The sequence below is a fragment of the Triticum dicoccoides genome, chromosome 6B, assembly GCF_002162155.2.
Source record: "Triticum dicoccoides isolate Atlit2015 ecotype Zavitan chromosome 6B, WEW_v2.0, whole genome shotgun sequence".
Taxonomy (NCBI): Eukaryota; Viridiplantae; Streptophyta; class Magnoliopsida; order Poales; family Poaceae; genus Triticum; species Triticum dicoccoides.
The window spans coordinates 434,711,343-434,729,304 of NC_041391.1; the positions used below are offsets into that span (position 1 = coordinate 434,711,343).

Sequence of the window (17,962 nt, forward strand, 5' to 3'; positions counted from 1 at the left end):
GTCTCTTATTGATTTACCATTATCGGTTTTGGGTTTATGCATTAGAGATAGCTGCATTCACGTTTAATAGGGCACCATCTAAATCCGTTGAGATGACACCGTATGAACTATGGTTTAGTAGTAAACAAAGTTGTCGTTTCTTAAATTTTAGGGCTGCGATGCTTATGTGAAAAAGTCTCAACCTGATAAGCTCAAACCCAAATCGGAGAAGTGCGTCTTCATAGAATACCCAAAGGTAACTATTGGGTACACCTTCTATCACAGATCCGAAGGCAAGTTATTCGTTGCTAAGATGGATCCTTTCTAGAGAAGGAGTTTCTCTCGAAAGAAGTGAGTGGGAGGAAAGTAGAACTTGATGAGGTAACTGTACCTTCTCCCTTATTGGAAAGTAGTTCATCACAGAAATAAGTTCCAGTGATTCCTACACCAATTAGTGAGGAAGTTAATGATGATGATCATGAAACTTCAGATCAAGTTGCTACCAAACCTCGTAGGTCTTCCAGAGTAAGATCCGCACTAGAGTGGTATGGTAATCGTGTTCTAGAAGTAATGTTACTAGACCATGATGAACCTACGAACTATGAGGAAGCGATGATGAGCCCAGATTCCGCGAAATGGCTTGAGGCCATAAAATCTGAGATATGATCCATGTATGAGAACAAAGTATGGACTTTGGTGGACTTGCCGGATGATCGGCAAGCCATAGAAAATAAATGGATCTTCAAGAAGAAGACAGACACTGATAGTAGTGTTACTATCTACAAAGCTCGACTTGTCGCAAAAAGGTTTTTGACAAGTTCAAGGTGTTGACTACAATGAGATTTTCTCAAGTGTAGCGATGCTTAAGTCTGTCCGAATCATGTTAGCAATTGCCACATTTTATGAAATCTAGCAAATGGATGTCAAAACTGCATTCCTTAACGGTTTTCTTAAAAGAAGAGTTGTATATGATGCAACCAGAAGGTTTTGTCAATCCTGAAGGTGCTAACAAAATGTGCAAGCTCCAGCGATCCATCAATGGACTGGTGCAAGCATCTCGGAGTTGGAATATACGCTTTGATGAGTTGATCAAAGCATATGGTTTTATACAGACTTTTGGAAAGGCCTGTATTTACAAGAAAGTGAGTGGGAGCACTACAACCTTTCTGATAAGTATATGTGAATGACATATTGTTGATCGGAAATAATGTAGAATTATTCTGCAAAGCATAAAGGAGTGTTTGAAAGGAGTTTTTCAAAGAAAGACCTCGGTGAAGCTGCATACATATTGAGCATCAAGATCTATAGAGATAGATCAAGACGCTTGATAAGTTTTTCAATGAATACATACCTTGACAAGATTTTGAAGTAGTTCAAAATGGAACAGTCAAAGAAGGAGTTCTTGCCTGTGTTGCAAGGTATGAAGTTGAGTAAGACTCAAAGCCCGACCACGGCAGAAGATAGAAAGAGAATGAAAAGTCATTCCCTATGCCTCAGTCATAGGTTCTATAAAGTATGCTATGCTGTGAACCAGAACTATTGTATACCTTGCTTTGTGTTTAGCAAAGGAATACAATTTTGATCTAATAGTAGATCACTGGACAGCGGTCAAGAATATCCTTAGTGAGGACTAAGGAGATGTTTCTCGATTATGGAGGTGATAAAAGAGTTCGTCGTGAAGAGTTACATCGATGCAAGCTTTTACACCGATCCAGATGACTCTAAGTCTCAATCTGGATATATATTGAAAGTGGGAGCAATTAGCTAGAGTAGCTCCGTGCAGAGCATTATAGACATAGAATATTTGCAAAATACATACGGCTCTGAATGTGACAGACCCGTTGACTAAACTTCTCTCACAAGCAAAACATGATCATACCTTAGTACTCTTTAGGTGTTAATCACATAGCGATGTGAACTAGATTATTGATTCTAGTAAACCCTTTGGGTGTTGATCACATGATGATGTGAACTATGGGTATTAATCACATACAGATGTGAATATTGGTGTTGAATCACATGATGATGTGAACTAGATTATTGACTCTAGTGCAAGTGGGAGACTGAAGGAAATATGCCCTAGAGGCAATAATAAAGTTATTATTTATTTCCTTATTTCATGATAAATGTTTATTATTCATGCTAGAATTGTATTAACCGGAAACATAATACATGTGTGAATACATAGACAAACATAGTGTCACTAGTATGCCTCTACTTGACTAGCTCGTGAATCAAAGATGGTTAAGTTTCCTAGCCATGGACAAAAGAGTTGTTATTTGATTAACGGGATCACATCATTAGGAGAATGATGTGATTGACTTGACCCATTCCGTTAGCTTAGCACACAATCGTTTAATATGTTGCTACTGCTTTCTTCATGACTTATACATGTTCCTGTGACTATGAGATTATGCAACTCCCGTTTACCAGAGGAACACTTTGTGTGCTACCAAACGTCACAACGTAACTGGATGATTATAAAGGTGCTCTACAGGTGTTTCCGAAGGTACATGTTGGGTTGGCGTATTTCGAGATTAGGTTTTGTCACTCCGATTGTCGGAGAGGTATCTCTGGGCCCTCTCGGTAATACACATCACTTAAGCCTTGCAAGCATTGCAACTAATGAGTTAGTTGTGGGATGATGTATTACGGAACGAGTAAAGAGACTTGCCCGTAACGAGATTGAACTAGGTATTGGATACCGACGATCGAATCTCGGGCAAGTAACATACCGATGACAAAGTGAACAACGTATGTTGTTATGCGGTTTGACCGATAAAGATCTTCGTAGAATATGTAGGAGCCAATATGAACATCCAGGTTCCACTATTGGTTATTGACCGGAAACAGTTCTACGTCATGTCTACATAGTTCTCGAACCCGTAGGGTCCGCACGCTTAACGTTACGATGACAGTTATATTATGAGTTTATGAGTTTTGATGTACCGAAGGAGTTCGGAGTCCCAGATGAGATCGGGGACATGACGAGGAGTCTCGAAATGGTCGAGACGTAAAGATCGATATATTGAACGACTATATTCGGAGTTCGGAAAGGTTCCGAGTGATTCGGGTATTTATCGGAGCACCGGAGAGTTACGGGAATTCGCCGGGGAGAAGTATTGGGCCTTATTGGGCCATACGGGAAAGAGAGAGGGGCTGCCTAGGGCAGGCCGCGCGCCCGCCCAAGGCCTAGTCCGAATTGGACTAGGGGGAGGGGCCGCACCCCCTCCTTCCTTCCCTTCTCTCTTCCCTTTCCTTCTCTCCTACTCCTACTACATGGAAGGGCTCCTAGTTTTACTAGGAAAGAGGGAATCCTACTCCCGGTGGGAGTAGGACTCCCCTAGGGCGCGCCATAGAGAGGGCCGGCCCTCCCCCTCCTCCACTCCTTTATATACGGGGGCAGGGGCACCCCATGACAGACAAGTTGATCTACGGATCGTTCCTTAGCCGTGTGCGGTGCCCCCCCTCCACCATATTCCACCTTGGTCATATCGTCGCGGAGTTTAGGCGAAGCCTTGCGCCGGTAGAACATCATCATCGTCACCACGCCGTCGTGCTGACGGAACTCATCCCCGACACTTTGCTGGATTGGAGTCCAGGGATCGTCATCGAGCTGAACATGTGCTGAACTCGGAGGTGCCGTACGTTCGGTACTTGGATCGGTCGGATCGTGAAGACGTACGACTACATCAACCGCGTTGTCATAACGCTTCCGCTTTCGGTCTACGAGGGTACGTGGGCAACACTCTCCCCTCTCATTGCTATGCCATCACCATGATCTTGCGTGTGCGTAGGAATTTTTTTGAAATTACTACGTTCCACAACACGCATGCACACACATTACCCCTATGAGCATCATACAGAGCCGACCCAACATGATGAGATTGACAAAGTCATCACTGACGTCTCGTAGTCGACAGAATCCTCTCACTAAACAAACATCACCGGAAAGACTGAAATAAATTCAGAACAATACAAGCACTGGTGCCAAGTCTAGGTTTTGAACTTTATTGGTCTGGCTTCACTGCGCATACGTTCCTCAACCAAGATTATCACAAAAAAGAAAACAAAGCCTACCACAACAGGACACTGATTTTCCTCATCATTTGCTCAAAGAATCACTATGAGGAACATTCAAGAATTGTCATGTTAAAACAAAGAGTTTTGCTATCCTATAACATAAGGAATTATCATGCTAAACAAGCAAAAATGTCAAGCTATAGAAAACAAATTGCCATACTACAACAGAAAAAATGCGATGCCTTTTAGAAAATTGTCATGTTGCAGTACAGAGAATTGACAGGCTAAAGAGAAGAGGAAGTTGCTCACATGTTTAGAAATTGACGTGCGCAAAAGAGAATTACTGTGTTAGCAAAAAAGGATTACCATGTTATAGCAAACAAAATGCTATGGTACAACAAACAAAGTTTCCAATTTGCCATACCATGCTACAACCGGACGATTCGCCATGCTACGCAGAGAAGTTGCCATAGATGATTTTAGTAATGTACATACTTACATCGTGGGTGGATGTCATGCTTTGCGGGGTCGTTCCTCGGGTAGGTGCAAAAGAGGGAACATTTGTGTCGTTGCCTGTGGAGGGTGCATGGGAGGGAATGGTGTGCCCATAAGGATTACCATATGTCACTGCTTTTAAGATTCACGCATGGAATCACCACTTTAAGATGCCACAGGTTTCGAAAGTACCCGAAAAGATCCGGAAAGATTTTGAAAGGTTATGGAAACTTCTAGAATATTCTAGAAGATCCTAGGGGGATAGCCCCTTATGCCTTGGGGGAGAGGTGACCAAGGGAGGAGTCCTAGGAGGACACCCCCTCATACTTCGACCAACCTTAGGGGAAACTTTCAACATAATATGAATTATGATATGTGGCTGGAGGTAGCACACTTGACATAGCTTTTTCGAAAACAACATTTTATTAGGAAGCATACGAATGAGAAATTTTCATTGTTCAATACAAATACATAATAAATAATGTTTTTGTTGATGTTTTTCTTTCATGGGCTGAACATGCTATCGACGTCCGTTGCAAGCTTGGATTGCTTGAATTCAAAAGGCGAGGATGACTTCCTCTCATTTCCTCATATAAACCCAGGCGGGTAGGGTAAAAAAAATTCTCCAGACTTCACCGACGAGGCCATGGATTCACCTCCCCTCTGCCTGTCGCTCCGGTGGCCGGTGGCAGGAGGAGAATCCTGGTGCGTCCGCTTTGGTTAGTTGTTTAGGTTAGGCTCTTTTAGTCCTTGCAGGTGCGGCATTCTGATGGATGGCGGCGCTTCTTTCTTCGAATTTGTCTTTTGGGTTTCGACCCCCTTGAGTCCATCCATCTGGATATAGTCGACGGAGCTCCGGCGTAGATTTCTCCCGTCTCCTTGGGGCCATGAGGTTAGTGTTTTTCGTCGTGTGGCGAGAATTAGTGTTATGCGCTTCATATCTACGCAAAAGGTTCAACGATGATGATTGTGGCTCCAAGGCGTTGATTCTGAGGGGCACGTGCACGAAGATTGTTCGGTAGTCATCGACAAGGTCAAACCGGCTCCAATAGGGAAGCGGCGACAATGACGCGTCGATGGCTCGTTTTGCCGGCAGTAGTGGTCGTTTGGTGTTCTTAAAATCTTGATGTAATTTTTATTATGTTTTATCTAAGATACATGATACTTTCGATGAACTTTTATAACAAACTAGTAAGCTTGCACGTGCAATGCACATCTTGACCGATACAAAAAATATATAATGAGTAAATGAAATGATGAGACAATCAATATTATTTTCTGAGAAGAACCTAGTCCCAATCATATGCACACATAAGTAAACTATGAAAAACATGCATTCAAGATTACTAATGTGTAATACTGATTGAAGATTAACACTGTCCCATCTCCGTTGAGATGCCTTCACCAAGATTATGTTCGTCATCTTTATCCAGAGTCATTACTTAAAAATTAGTAAGTTGTTCATTGATCAGCACACAATATTAGAGAAAAATAGTACGTACTTTCATGGGGAAATAGTTAAAAGCAAAGATACTTTTCTAGCAGTCTTAGAGTACCTTATACATAGTCGTACTGCCAGGGTAAGAAAATGACAACAACATAAATTTTTTAATATTACATGAGTACATGGATACCTCATCGGCGCACATGAATGCATCCAAAAATGACCCTAGATTGCCATCACAAGCCCATTAAAACAACATCCCAGTGTTGCAAAAAGTGTTGATTGACAACCATTCTATTACTGGAGCTACAAACCATTTCAAAACACTGAGCAAATCATGTCCTTCTAAAGATAAAAATAGAATATAAGAGCCTCCATATGTCTGTTATCTGATTATCTTACAGTGAGGAAAGCAATATATCTGGCTGCGAGGGTAAGTGAAATCTGTATGATTGTATCATCGTAAATATAACCCATCCGTAGTAGAGATGCAATTCCAAATGCAAGGCCCAGAGCAACAATGGACAAAGAAGATAGAGATTAGCATTGGTAGCATGGTTTTGTATCGTCTAGTTTGGACCTATAAAATATTCACATACACTCCAAGTGAAACTTCTCACAAAAACTTTATTATGGGCCCTGCATCAAAAGCTTTTCTGAGCACCATTCAATAAAATAACTCAATAGCGTCCCAGTAGAATGTAAGGTTATTTAGTTAGAATACAATCCAAAATAATCTTATAGTTGTACATGGCGCAATTAGTTAACTATGCAATAACCCAGTGGTGGGCGCGTTGGCTATGTTTTAGAGTTCAGTCATGGGCAGAATTATCTTTGTCGGGTACTTTTTCCCGGATCAAATTAACATGAGTTGCCCATTGCTTCTTCTTAGGAATATGCAAAGTAGGTTCATCCACACACATCCCACCCTGCCCCATCCCCAAACCCCTCTGGTCTCTTTTTTCCTAATGATGTGATTTTTTTAAATGAAGTGAAAATACACTTGTGTTAAATTTCACATACAACTGTACCAATATAATTTATACTTTTACATTTTAGTGTGAAGCATACATTCTAAAGCTCAAATAGACTTGTAATATGTATACTGAGTCATTCATTCCATTTTGATTCTCATGAATGAAACTGCTCCCAATAAAACACGGGAATGGGCATGCAGACAGGGGGAAAACACACATTCTAAAGAATCAAAAGATGAACAATTTGGAAGTCAAAGTAGCATACCCGTCATTCATTAAGGATTCTCCTTTGATTATCGTACTGAAATTGTTGCTTGTGCCTAGGTCTTTCAGAAGAGCAATAATAATAACATGACTGGTTGCACTAAGCGTCCACCGAACAAGAATGATGTTTTCCGGTTTCAGGCATACGGAAAAGTAAGCTACGACAAATTAAGCATCAGAACATTAAATTGAATGGCCTATGTCCGTTATCAATCCAAGCACATACGTACCGTATAGCAGCGCCAAGCAAAAAATGTTGAGATCACCACACCTAGAACAACAAGTAACACCATCTGCGCCATGCATTTTTCTTCTGCAAAGTAAGCACTTTAGTATACACTGAATAATAATATATGCATCTGCGGTGCTACATATAACAGTTCAATACTGGAAGCTGACCATGTAAGTAAATCTGATGGCAACAAGCCAATAATTAATCACAACACCATCCCAACTTAGAGAACCATTTATTTCCTACTAGCTGCTGAGTGCCATGCTGCGCCCAACCCACCGAATAATTAGTGTCATATGCCCCCGAATTGCAAAGCTTAGCAACCTGCTCGATGACCTAACTTGGTGTGAGCGAGAGCAACTTACTTAGTGCTATCTCTCATTCTCTTTTCAACTGTCGGAAAAGTAATCTTGCAACAATGACATTGGTTTGCAGACCTTGTTGCACCTCGCTTACTTCTTCATTCTTCTACCAGTTATTTGCTTGAGCTGCACCTCGTTTTTCTTTTTCCTATTCAATTACCTAGCAGTGAATCAAATCAGTATTTAGGTGAGCCAGACATACAAAAATTAACTCTGAAACCGAGTATTCCTTTGACGCTGCAGGGTACGAGTGCTCATAAGTTACCATGTCAAACAGAGATTTGACCGATTAGCACCGAAAAATGGAAACGTGAGGATCCCTCCAACGTTACTACTTCCCATGGAAGCTGATTGATAACACACCAAAAAAATCACTAGATTGATTTGATTTAAAGGTTCACCTGATTGATTTGTGATAGACGATCGGTGTCCGTATGGAGAACTGCAGGAGATCCTCGATGGCCCAGCCAGATGACGACATGGACGTTGACAACGACACCTCCTGCGACGCGCCCGAGACCGGCGCCGCCTTGGGGACGACGGCAACGCTGTCTGGGGAGGTGGTCCGGATGCGCAGTGCGGCTAGGCAAGGCGAAAACGAATGGCGGCGGGGCAGACCCGGGAGTCGCCGTCGTCGGTCTGGTCCAGAGGAAGGCCGACAGTCACGAGGGAAGGTCTGGCGGAGCTTGGTCCATGGCCATGGTGTCCTGCAACACGGGAACAGAGAGAGGAAGAGAGATTAGTGAGGAGAGGAAAGAGAAGGGAGGAGGAGGGCTCTAGCACGGCTAACCAGCGGAGGAGGGCTCTGGCACGGCTAACCGGAGGAGGAACATCCGTGGATCCGAGCCAGCGGATCCTGACGCGGCATCGAAGCAGCGAGGCGGTGGTTCCTCTCGCCCAGATCGGGCCTCCGGTGGCATGCCAACGACGCCTATTGCGGACGGCGTGGTGGTTCCCGCCGGCTCGAGTCGCATCACAACGCGGATCATGGTGGTGTGTCGAGGAGGAGTGGTAGTGGCACCAGTGCTCCAGAACCGGCCTCAGCAGTGCGAGGCAATGGTTCCTCTCCCGGATCACAGCGGCAGTTGAGCCTCGACATGGGTGTGGTCTTTTTTAAGGATAACGCGTTTAGAGGGCAAGCAAGCTGCGAGCGAGGAGGTCATGGGGTAGGCGGCGATGGATAGTTGATGGGGCACAGGGGAGGGCGACGTTGGGAGACGGCGGGGAGGGGTGTGGGTCGTGCATGCCGTTGCTATTTGACCGGAGAGGTGGCTGTGATGAGCGCGGAGAGATTAGACGAAGACGTGTTTTAGTAGGGCGGTGAGAAGCGAGGGGCCGCGCGAACGACGTGCTGGGCGGCGGTTGCGGGAGACGTGCGCTCGGGAGGTTTAGCGCTAATTGCAATTAGCGCTAAAGATTGAAGCGTCATGTATCGTAGGATTTGTTGTACGGACGGATCTGATGTATTTGGATCTCCGCACTTCGTGTTTTATAGGGGTATTAGATAGAAATGATTCTTTTCTATTTTTATTTTTTGGCAAAGATGATAGATGATGATGAAGAAGAAGAGTGATTTAGATGAATAATTAAGTTAACTGCATTTCGTTAAAACAAAATTTGGAGAATGTGCGTATGAACCTTTTGAATTTTGAGGATGTACTACATTTCATGTAATCAGTGTTGAGCCACTAGAGTATTTATGTTTCGTTGCAAGTTTCAAGGTAATTACCGAGTAATATAAAAAGAAAAAAAAATCCCGGGAGGCCGGGACTGCCTGCTGGAAAAGAGATCTCGCCGGAAGACGCCGCTCCCGCCGTAATCCCCCAAATCCCCCGGAGCAGGGCAATTTGTGGGTGGGGCAAGCCGAGCCACAAATGGCCGGAGAGGAACCCTAGGACAAGGGGAAGAACGAACTCCGCGACGAACCCACCACTGCCGGCGGCCGATGAGTGCAAGGAGGAGGAAATCATCGAGGGGCTTCCTGAGCCGTTCAGTAGGGACGAGCTCCTTGACCTCCTGGTCCAGGTCTGCCTCCGAGATGCCACCCTGCTCTCCCGCCTCGCCACCTCGGCGACCTCCGACGCCGCGCATCGCCGCCTCTACATCCACGTCCTCAGCCCCAGCGGCACCTCCGCCGCGCTAGCCGCCGCCTTCGTCCCCTTTGGGGTCCTCGATGGGTGCCACGCCGTCGCTGAACGCGCCACCGGCCGCTGCCGCGGCTATGGCTTCATCATCCTCCGCCGATGCTCATCCCGCCGCCGCGCCATCGCGGACTCCTCCAAGCGCGTCGGGGGCCGCCCCGTTGCCTGCCAGTTCGCCTCGGTCGGTCCCGCCGGCCCTTCCCCCGGAGGCACGGGCCGCAAGCTCTTAGTGGATCGACGAGCTGAGGAGGTTCTTCTCCGAGTTCGGAGAGATCGAGGCAGGATCCCTCGTCGCCGACCACGCAACCGGGCAGTTCTGTGGGTACGCAACCTTCCTCTTCAAGTCTCCCGAGTATTTTATTTTTTAAAGTCTCCCGAGGGGATCGCCAAGGCGCTTGAGGAGTCCAGGAAGGTGCTCGACGGGTGCGAGCTCCATTGCAGGCACGCAGAGGCAGACCAAGAGGAAGTGTGCCACTGCCGCACCTGAAGACACCGGTTGCCAGAGAAATGTCACTCGTGCAGCGGCCTTGCCAATTTGAGATACTGTCAACTTTCTTCAGGCAGTCGTTTCTAGGATCAAATTCGCCAGTCGCAAAGGAGATTAGCTCAGCCAAGGTTCTAATCTGTCAGAATGCCACAACAGGGGCTGACATCTTTGGTGCATTTCCTCTGGCCGCGGTTGTGCCTTCTTCGTTGGGTTGGAACACGTCAGATAAACATTCCAGAGTAGCCGTCTGCCTTTCGTAGGCCCGTTGACATTGACATGCCGGGATGGTCAGGGGTCAATGAGACAAGGTTTGACACAATGTTACCTTGGACAATAGGTAAACAGAACATGATCTTTTGCTAGCCAAGCGACGGAAGAAGGTCGCACTGAGTTTAGCAGGCATCAATTGCACATTTGCATAGAACAGGTACTTTTCTTACTGAAAATAAGAAAGAGATTTCAGTCAGTTTCATAGTTTACAACTACTCCAGTTCGCATCACTTGATGTGCGTTTCTCTCCAAAAGAATCCTGACTTAGGAATACCTAATGCAATATTAAGTCAGTAAGAGCACGCGTATAATCTGTGACAGAATGCATCTCTATCTAATTTTGCTCTGGTATCACTTTTTATAGGGTAGATGGATGAAGAGACCAGATTGAGGAATCCACAGCAAAATTCAGGGCTAATATTACTGTTTGCTGCCAGAAGGGGAAGCAACCTGTAATTTCTGTTAATCGAATTTGCTTCTCCTTGATGTAATTACGGTTTACTTTATGGTCAACAAGCTACACATTTTCTTATTTGAATCTCCTCTATGTTCTACTCCCTCCTTCCCAAATTAGTTGTCTTAGATTTGTCTAGATACGGATGTACCTAACACTAGTACATCTAATTTGGGACGGAGGTAATGCATTGCAAGGCTCTAAGAAATTCAGCTACATGTATAACCTGCTGCGATTTGTATGGTTGTAGCTAGCCACGTCTATTACCTTCTGCGATTTATGTGCCTGGGCTGAGCACCCCATCCCCCCTGCTCTGGGCTTCATGCTCGCGCCTTCTAGTGCATGTGTTGCATGATGTCCTGCATCATTTTGTAATGTTCTCACTCCTATCAATGAAAAGATACACAAGCTCTTGCGTATTTGTGAAAAAAGTAGGTAGCTATATGTATAACCTGCTGTGCTTTGTACGGCTGTATTCCATTGGAATTTTTTCTACAGGGTTTCTGTACTCAATTTCAAAGGAAAAATCATTGACTGAAATTTCTAGGAATGGTTTCAATGATTTTTCTATGGGGCGATCAGACATAGTTTTTTGTGGAGATTCAAGATTACATGATAATTTTCTCATTTCTATGCTTTTGATGTGAATCAAAGAGGCCTTTTTTTCGAGAAAACGCAAAGGATCTTTGCGTTTTATTGCATTGAAAAGATGGGAACGTACAATCCTCCTAGGAGGTGAGAGTTACAAGGGCCATGCGCCCGATCAATGGACATCCCAGGAGGCGGGCAGAACAACCCTTAGCCCCTGTGCCCCAGCTTGTGCCCAGCATTTGGCCTGACTTAGCAATTTTGATCATAAGGGCTAAAGAAATGAAAGCTAGCACTTCCACAGTTTCACTCCCTAAGCACCGATTAGATGGTTAGGTCATGTTTTCTTTCAGTCCCTTTATTAAGGTTTCTCGTACATATTTATTGTGTTTGAATACATTTCTAGCTGGTCACAGGACATGCCCGCCATGGAGGTTGTGCTGCAGGCCTGCAACAATGAAGGCAAGAAGAGCGTGCACCAAACATTGAAGACATGATTGACATGCAGCAACGGCCATATGTTCTTCCTCACCTCCTCGTCTGGGGTAAGCCATTTCTCTGTGCACCTCACCGCCCTTGTAGACTGTAGAAGGTGCTCAATGTAATGCAAGAGTAATGTATAGTTGGAATTGCGTTGTTCAGTGTTTGCCCGTGCAAGCTCCATGTTGAGTCCTTGCTCTCCTGTACAGTTTCAGTGGGGTTCAGGCGGCTTGCCGGGCTGTGGCTCTGCCAGACCTCCACTGCCACTGACCGACTCTGACAAGCATTTTATGCCTATGCTGTGGGAAGTGTGATGCCAGTTCTGGTATAACAGAGAAGCTGCCACAATATGGATGCACCTTGAAAATTGGAAACAGATAGCTCTCCTTTATCTTATCATGTCATGGCAAAAGCAGATGCATTTTGTGTAGGACTTCATTCAAAGCCAGGCTTTAGCTGTTCAGATGGTCATATTCTCTGTTGTCATTCAGGTACCTGATTCCCTTCCTGCTCCTGCTAAGCGTGTCTATCAAAGGCAGGCAGGAAAAGTGACCACACTAATTTGGTTTTCTTGATCAGTTCCGGAGCATAATCTGACCAGGATTGCACTAACATGCCAGGGCTATTTGGATTTATGCCTTTAATGATCTGCTTCTACGCAGATTATCTTTGCTGGTGTTGGTGGAATCTGAGAGCATGACTGGTGGATGGGGGAGAGGGTTCTGAATTCTGATTCTCAGTGAGGTCATCAGCATAAATCCTCATTGGATTAATCATTGGGGTCAGGTGAGGAAAAAGACTTCTAGCACTATGACACCAGTAACCTGTGGCTGTGGGACCTTACAGTTTTCACTGCACTGCCTTTCTTGCACAGGCAATCTGCAGTTTATCATTTATTGGCGTAAAATCTAATAGTGTTTAGGAAACATGAGAGATCTTTACTCTCATTGCCCTATTTTACATCAACTTTAACCTTTCCTCATCAAGGAAGAAGAGATGGAGCAGTGGCTGAGATTTGTTACATGGTATTTTGGACACCATAGTCAGTGCCTGTACATGAGATAAAGTACTCTAGGAATTAAACTACATTACGCTGCACCATACACAACGCCCATCTGGAGCGCCTGGTCTTATGCATCATCATTTAATTCACCCTCATTTTTGCAGAGTTGGAATGCAGTTATCCCAGTTGTCATCTAATGTATCGTCTGCCACCGCATCCGGTCTCCCTTTGGCAGTTGAAGAATACTGCAGCCACAGGTGGGCCTAGACTGTAAAGTGCTGAGAAGTCCCTTGAGTTGAAATTTGGTCTCCATCCTGGTGCATAAATTGTCTGCTGGACAGATTGGCGGAAAATCACAAAGACAAAGCGATGTATTCCTGCTGTTGGCTTTGGACTTTCGTAGTTGACTATCTCGTTTCCTGAAATGTATTTTTTATAACTTTTCAGAGCAAGTTATGCAATATTGTGCCTTGGCTTACAAACATTTTGTTGGGTTCAGTGTAGAATCTCAATGGTGTTACAAGGTTCAAATTCACCTTTATCTGCCCAAATGATATATACTGCAGACTGGCTGCCAGATTATACAAACTTAAGCCAGTCATTTGAATAAATCTCTAGAATTAATAAATGTGGAAGTCAGAAATATATGCTACCTATTGTGTTAGATTGCTAGTCTATGGTGAGTAATATAGTTATATTTTGCACACCATTTCAATAGTGATGAACTGTCGATCTTTACTCTACAGGTAAGTAGTATTTTCATTTTATTTTGTTCTTTGTCAATACAAACTAGGTGTGGACATCATCAGGACTCCCGGAAGGTAGGTATAGTATAAATGTCTATTCAGTACTTAGAAACATTTAAATCGTGGAAACAATATGCAAAAGGAAGGGAATAACCCACCATAGCTTGCATCTGTTGATTCTGGAATGTCTGTCACCAACCTGTGTGAAATGCTCAGAACTGTAAGAAACAGTTTATGATTTGATATTTAGAATCATTCATTGCAAGTGTTTCAGGTCTTACCAATGAAGATATTCTCTTTTGGTTGGATTGCTTGGACTTGGTGAGTCAGGATCCACCATCACCTATTGGTAAGTTTGTCATCGTTCGTTGTTACAAGCATAAACTGGAGCTCTCATTATATAAATAATTCAATCAAGTAAAAATGATGGTGAATTGTGTATGCATATGTCTTTGAAATGTTTGCTACGATTGATTTATTGCTTGTCTTATGTGATGGCAATTTCATTGTTCTTCTAAATTACTAAGCTTGTATAATTTGATGCTTCGGATCTGAGCTATCCAATTGTTTAATGTTTTTGTCTTCTTAGACAAAATGAAGTGTAATGAATGTAATCAAATTTTAGTTTCTCGGTGCTATTTCTGAACCATCTTAAGTTGGCCAGCAAAGTACATGGATCTTCACAAATCACAACATATAACATGCATTGCTGGAAGTAACCGTCGTGGTTCCATGTTCCTATTGCGAATCTAGACCAATGTGTATAACTTTGATTTTACATGCAAAGGTGCTGGTACATGTGCTGACAGTAGCGAAAGCAATTCGAACACCATTATAGGATATATTTAAAATAAAATATAGAACTGCAAAAGGTCTTTCTCACGCAACAAAGACAGCTTTTAAATCTTAAGAGTGAAGATTCTTGCCTTCCAGTTTAATGGGTGTACTCTTACAGCTTTTAAATGTTATCTTACAGCGTGATATTTTAGAGAAAAAACCGGTGACCTGACATAATAATAATAACCTTGACCTGACATAGCCACTTGAGTTGCAGTAATCACTGTTTTGTTTGGTTAAAGGCAGAAAGCTTAATTTCCAATCATATTCAATTGTCAAATGAGGTAGACAGGAGTTATGAACTCACCAAAGTGTAAAGGTTTCTCATGTCACGCCCAGCAATCTCGATCCGTGGCTCATTGACTACTTGTGAAGGCTTGAGCTCAGATCCATTAGTCAGCTCCCTATTGTTGTATAAGACTTTGAGTGATGCTGATTTGATAAATGGGTCCAAGATATCTCCAACTACATTGCCTACAACAAGTGGATCCCTTGACATGGCAATCTACAATTGGTGGTGTCGAGGAGATTAAGTACTATTGCTCGAGAGGAGCTAACTTGGCCTCGAAGTGTGCACTTGGGTGAAGTGAGCGGTGCAGGCCTGTGCTCTATATATACTCTCAGCCCTAGATGCTGAGCCATTCGTGACGACCGAAACTATTACTTCTGTTCGCTATGGTATCTTTAAACTGCAAACAATGATATGGGTTGCCGTCACTTGAAATATTTAGGGCTGTCCACCCTCCGGGCCTACACCAATAGAAGAAGTGCTCGCTACCATTCCACGTAGGTGAATAAAATCTGATGTAATCGCACTCTCTTATTCCCTATACCTAGAGCCTAACAAATAGGTGCCCCTACCGAAAAGGGGATTGCCTTTTGACTTATCTCCCAGACTGATGCATTATGTTCTTTGTTTTCAGCTATAAACTTTCCCACCCTCTTTATGTACACCTTTTCCCTTCAAACACAGTTTAAGCTTAGTGTTTGGGTGAGTCCCCCATCCCACCCCTCGCTGGCTTGTAACATGTCAAATGCTAAATGACGATTATGTTTTGTAGATTGTATTGTTTAGCTGTAAGTAAGATGAGTAACTAAGAGGTTTATTAATTAGTGTAAGCATGGTGTTCCGTCAGAAGAAGTGTAAGCATGGTGGGATGAGAATATTATACTGCGATGTTAAAAAGTTGTAGGGGGTATTCCTGAAGAATCTATCCTTTTTTTTTTGCTGTCTTCTGCTCTGATAATAACCTTGATACCCCTGGATAGCGCTTGTAATGCTTGAGATGCTAATCTGTGGTACAGGTGTATGGTCTATTCCATTGCATGCCATGAACTGAAATTGAAATCATTTCCAGTTCGTCCAACAAAAAGTTTATAACAGGAACTTATTGTTTTCAAATATATTAACTTTAGTTCCGCAAAAAGTAAAATTAACTTTAGTCTTCTTTTAACTCAATTAATTATTGCCGTAGACTTGCCACTGAAACTGCCTCTCTATTCTGTCAGCCAGTAGTCCTCCTCGAGTCTTGCTTATGGATCAAACACTAGAAACAAACTGGATGCCTCTCTCCTCAAAGCTGTTGAAAGAGCTAAAGTCATGTGTTGGCAGCGCAGCACTTTTAAGATCTCTTCTGATTTACCAACGTAGATTGTGGACAAAGGTAACATTAGCTTTTCACCTTATTCTATAACAAAATGATATTTTTTTTGGAACTCATAAATGTAAAGCACTGATTCATTTGCTTTTGCTTCCTTAAAATCTTACTGGCCTTTGTTTTGTTGGCACAGTATAATGTTATCCTAGATCATGCTGCATTTGGGAAATATGCATGTAGTACTCATAAATGTACGCCTTACCTTCTGGAGTTGTACTATTTTTTAACCATTCTGTAGGTCTTTCATTATTTTAGGAAAATAAACGATCTAATAATTAAGTGGAAGTAGTATTGCTCAGAGTCTATCATAGTACAATCGACTGAAGTTGAAAAACCTCCATATCATACCTAAATGATTCATTTGAAAGTTATTCTTCTGATGTTTAATATGCATGTGTCGCAAATACATCCACACAAGCACATTCTACTTAAATTCATGTTTTATATTCTACTCCCTCCGATCCATATTAATTGTCACCTATTTAGTAGTTTATTTGATGGAATAGGATGTTCGAGCATTCGATCTCATTACCTCAATATATGTTCTGTGAATACTTGTAGAAGTTTGTTTGTTCTTTGGCGTATATGCCATTCCAACTGTGTGATGGAATATCATTTGCAAAAGATTCTTCTTCAGTTGCTGGTCTTTTGTCTTAAAAGAAAACTGTATATGTCAGCTTATACGGACTTCAGATAAAAGATGAGGCAAAGGTGTGTTAGATAAGGTCTACATTGATCTTGACTAGTAGGGGACCATATAATCTAATTTTATTCCTGTACTTCAGATAAAAGTTTATGTGGACTTCATTCGCCTGATACTGTTGCATTCTGTAGGTTTCAGCTTCACAAGTTCGAACTGTTTACAACAACAACAACAACAAAGCCTTTAGTCCCAAGCAAGTTGGGGTAGGCTAGAGGTGAAACCCATAAGATCTCGCAACCAACTCATGGCTCTGGCACATGGATAGCAAGCTTCCACGCACCCCTGTCCATAGCTAGCTCTTTGTCGATACTCCAATCCTTCAGGTCTCTCTTAAGGGACTCCTCCCATGTCAAAATCGGTCGACCCCGCCCTCTCTTGACATTCTCCGCACGCTTTAGCCGCCCGCTATGCACTGGAGCTTCTGGAGGCCTGCGCTGAATATGCCCAAACCATCTCAAACGATGTTGGACAAGCTTCTCCTCAATTGGTGCTACCCCAACTCTATCTCGTATATCATCATTCCGGACTCGATCCTTCCTCGTGTGGCCACACATCCATCTCAACATACGCATCTCCGCCACACCTAACTGTTGAACATGTCGCCTTTTAGTCGGCCAACACTCCGCGCCATACAACATTGCGGGTCGAACCGCCGTCCTGTAGAACTTGCCTTTTAGCTTTTGTGGCACTCTTTTGTCACAGAGAATGCCAGAAGCTTGGCGCCACTTCATCCATCCGGCTTTGATTCGATGGTTCACATCTTCATCAATACCCTCATCCTCCTGCAACATTGACCCCAAATACCGAAAGGTGTCCTTC

The 17,962-nt window shown here is 43.4% G+C and overlaps 1 protein-coding gene, 1 long non-coding RNA gene and 1 pseudogene across 2 annotated transcripts; 2 read left to right on the top strand and 1 right to left on the bottom strand.

Moving 5' to 3' along the window:
- The first annotated feature begins 8,234 nt into the window (after window positions 1–8,234).
- Window positions 8,235–11,206, top strand: LOC119321179 (annotated as a pseudogene).
- A 1,790-nt stretch (window positions 11,207–12,996) lies between these two features.
- Window positions 12,997–15,295, bottom strand: LOC119325179 (protein FLOWERING LOCUS T-like). Its single transcript, XM_037598930.1, has 4 exons — window positions 15,090–15,295; window positions 14,227–14,288; window positions 14,104–14,144; window positions 12,997–13,618 (listed from the first exon to the last, which is right to left on the bottom strand). The coding sequence occupies exons 1-4, from the start codon at window positions 15,279–15,281 to the stop codon at window positions 13,389–13,391; spliced, it is 525 nt and encodes a 174-aa protein (XP_037454827.1). The 5' UTR covers window positions 15,282–15,295; the 3' UTR covers window positions 12,997–13,388.
- Window positions 14,155–17,378, top strand: LOC119325180. The gene is made up of 3 exons (XR_005157373.1): window positions 14,155–14,294; window positions 16,292–16,446; window positions 17,275–17,378. It is a non-coding gene; the product is annotated as an uncharacterized LOC119325180 (long non-coding RNA).
- The last annotated feature ends 584 nt before the right edge of the window (window positions 17,379–17,962 follow it).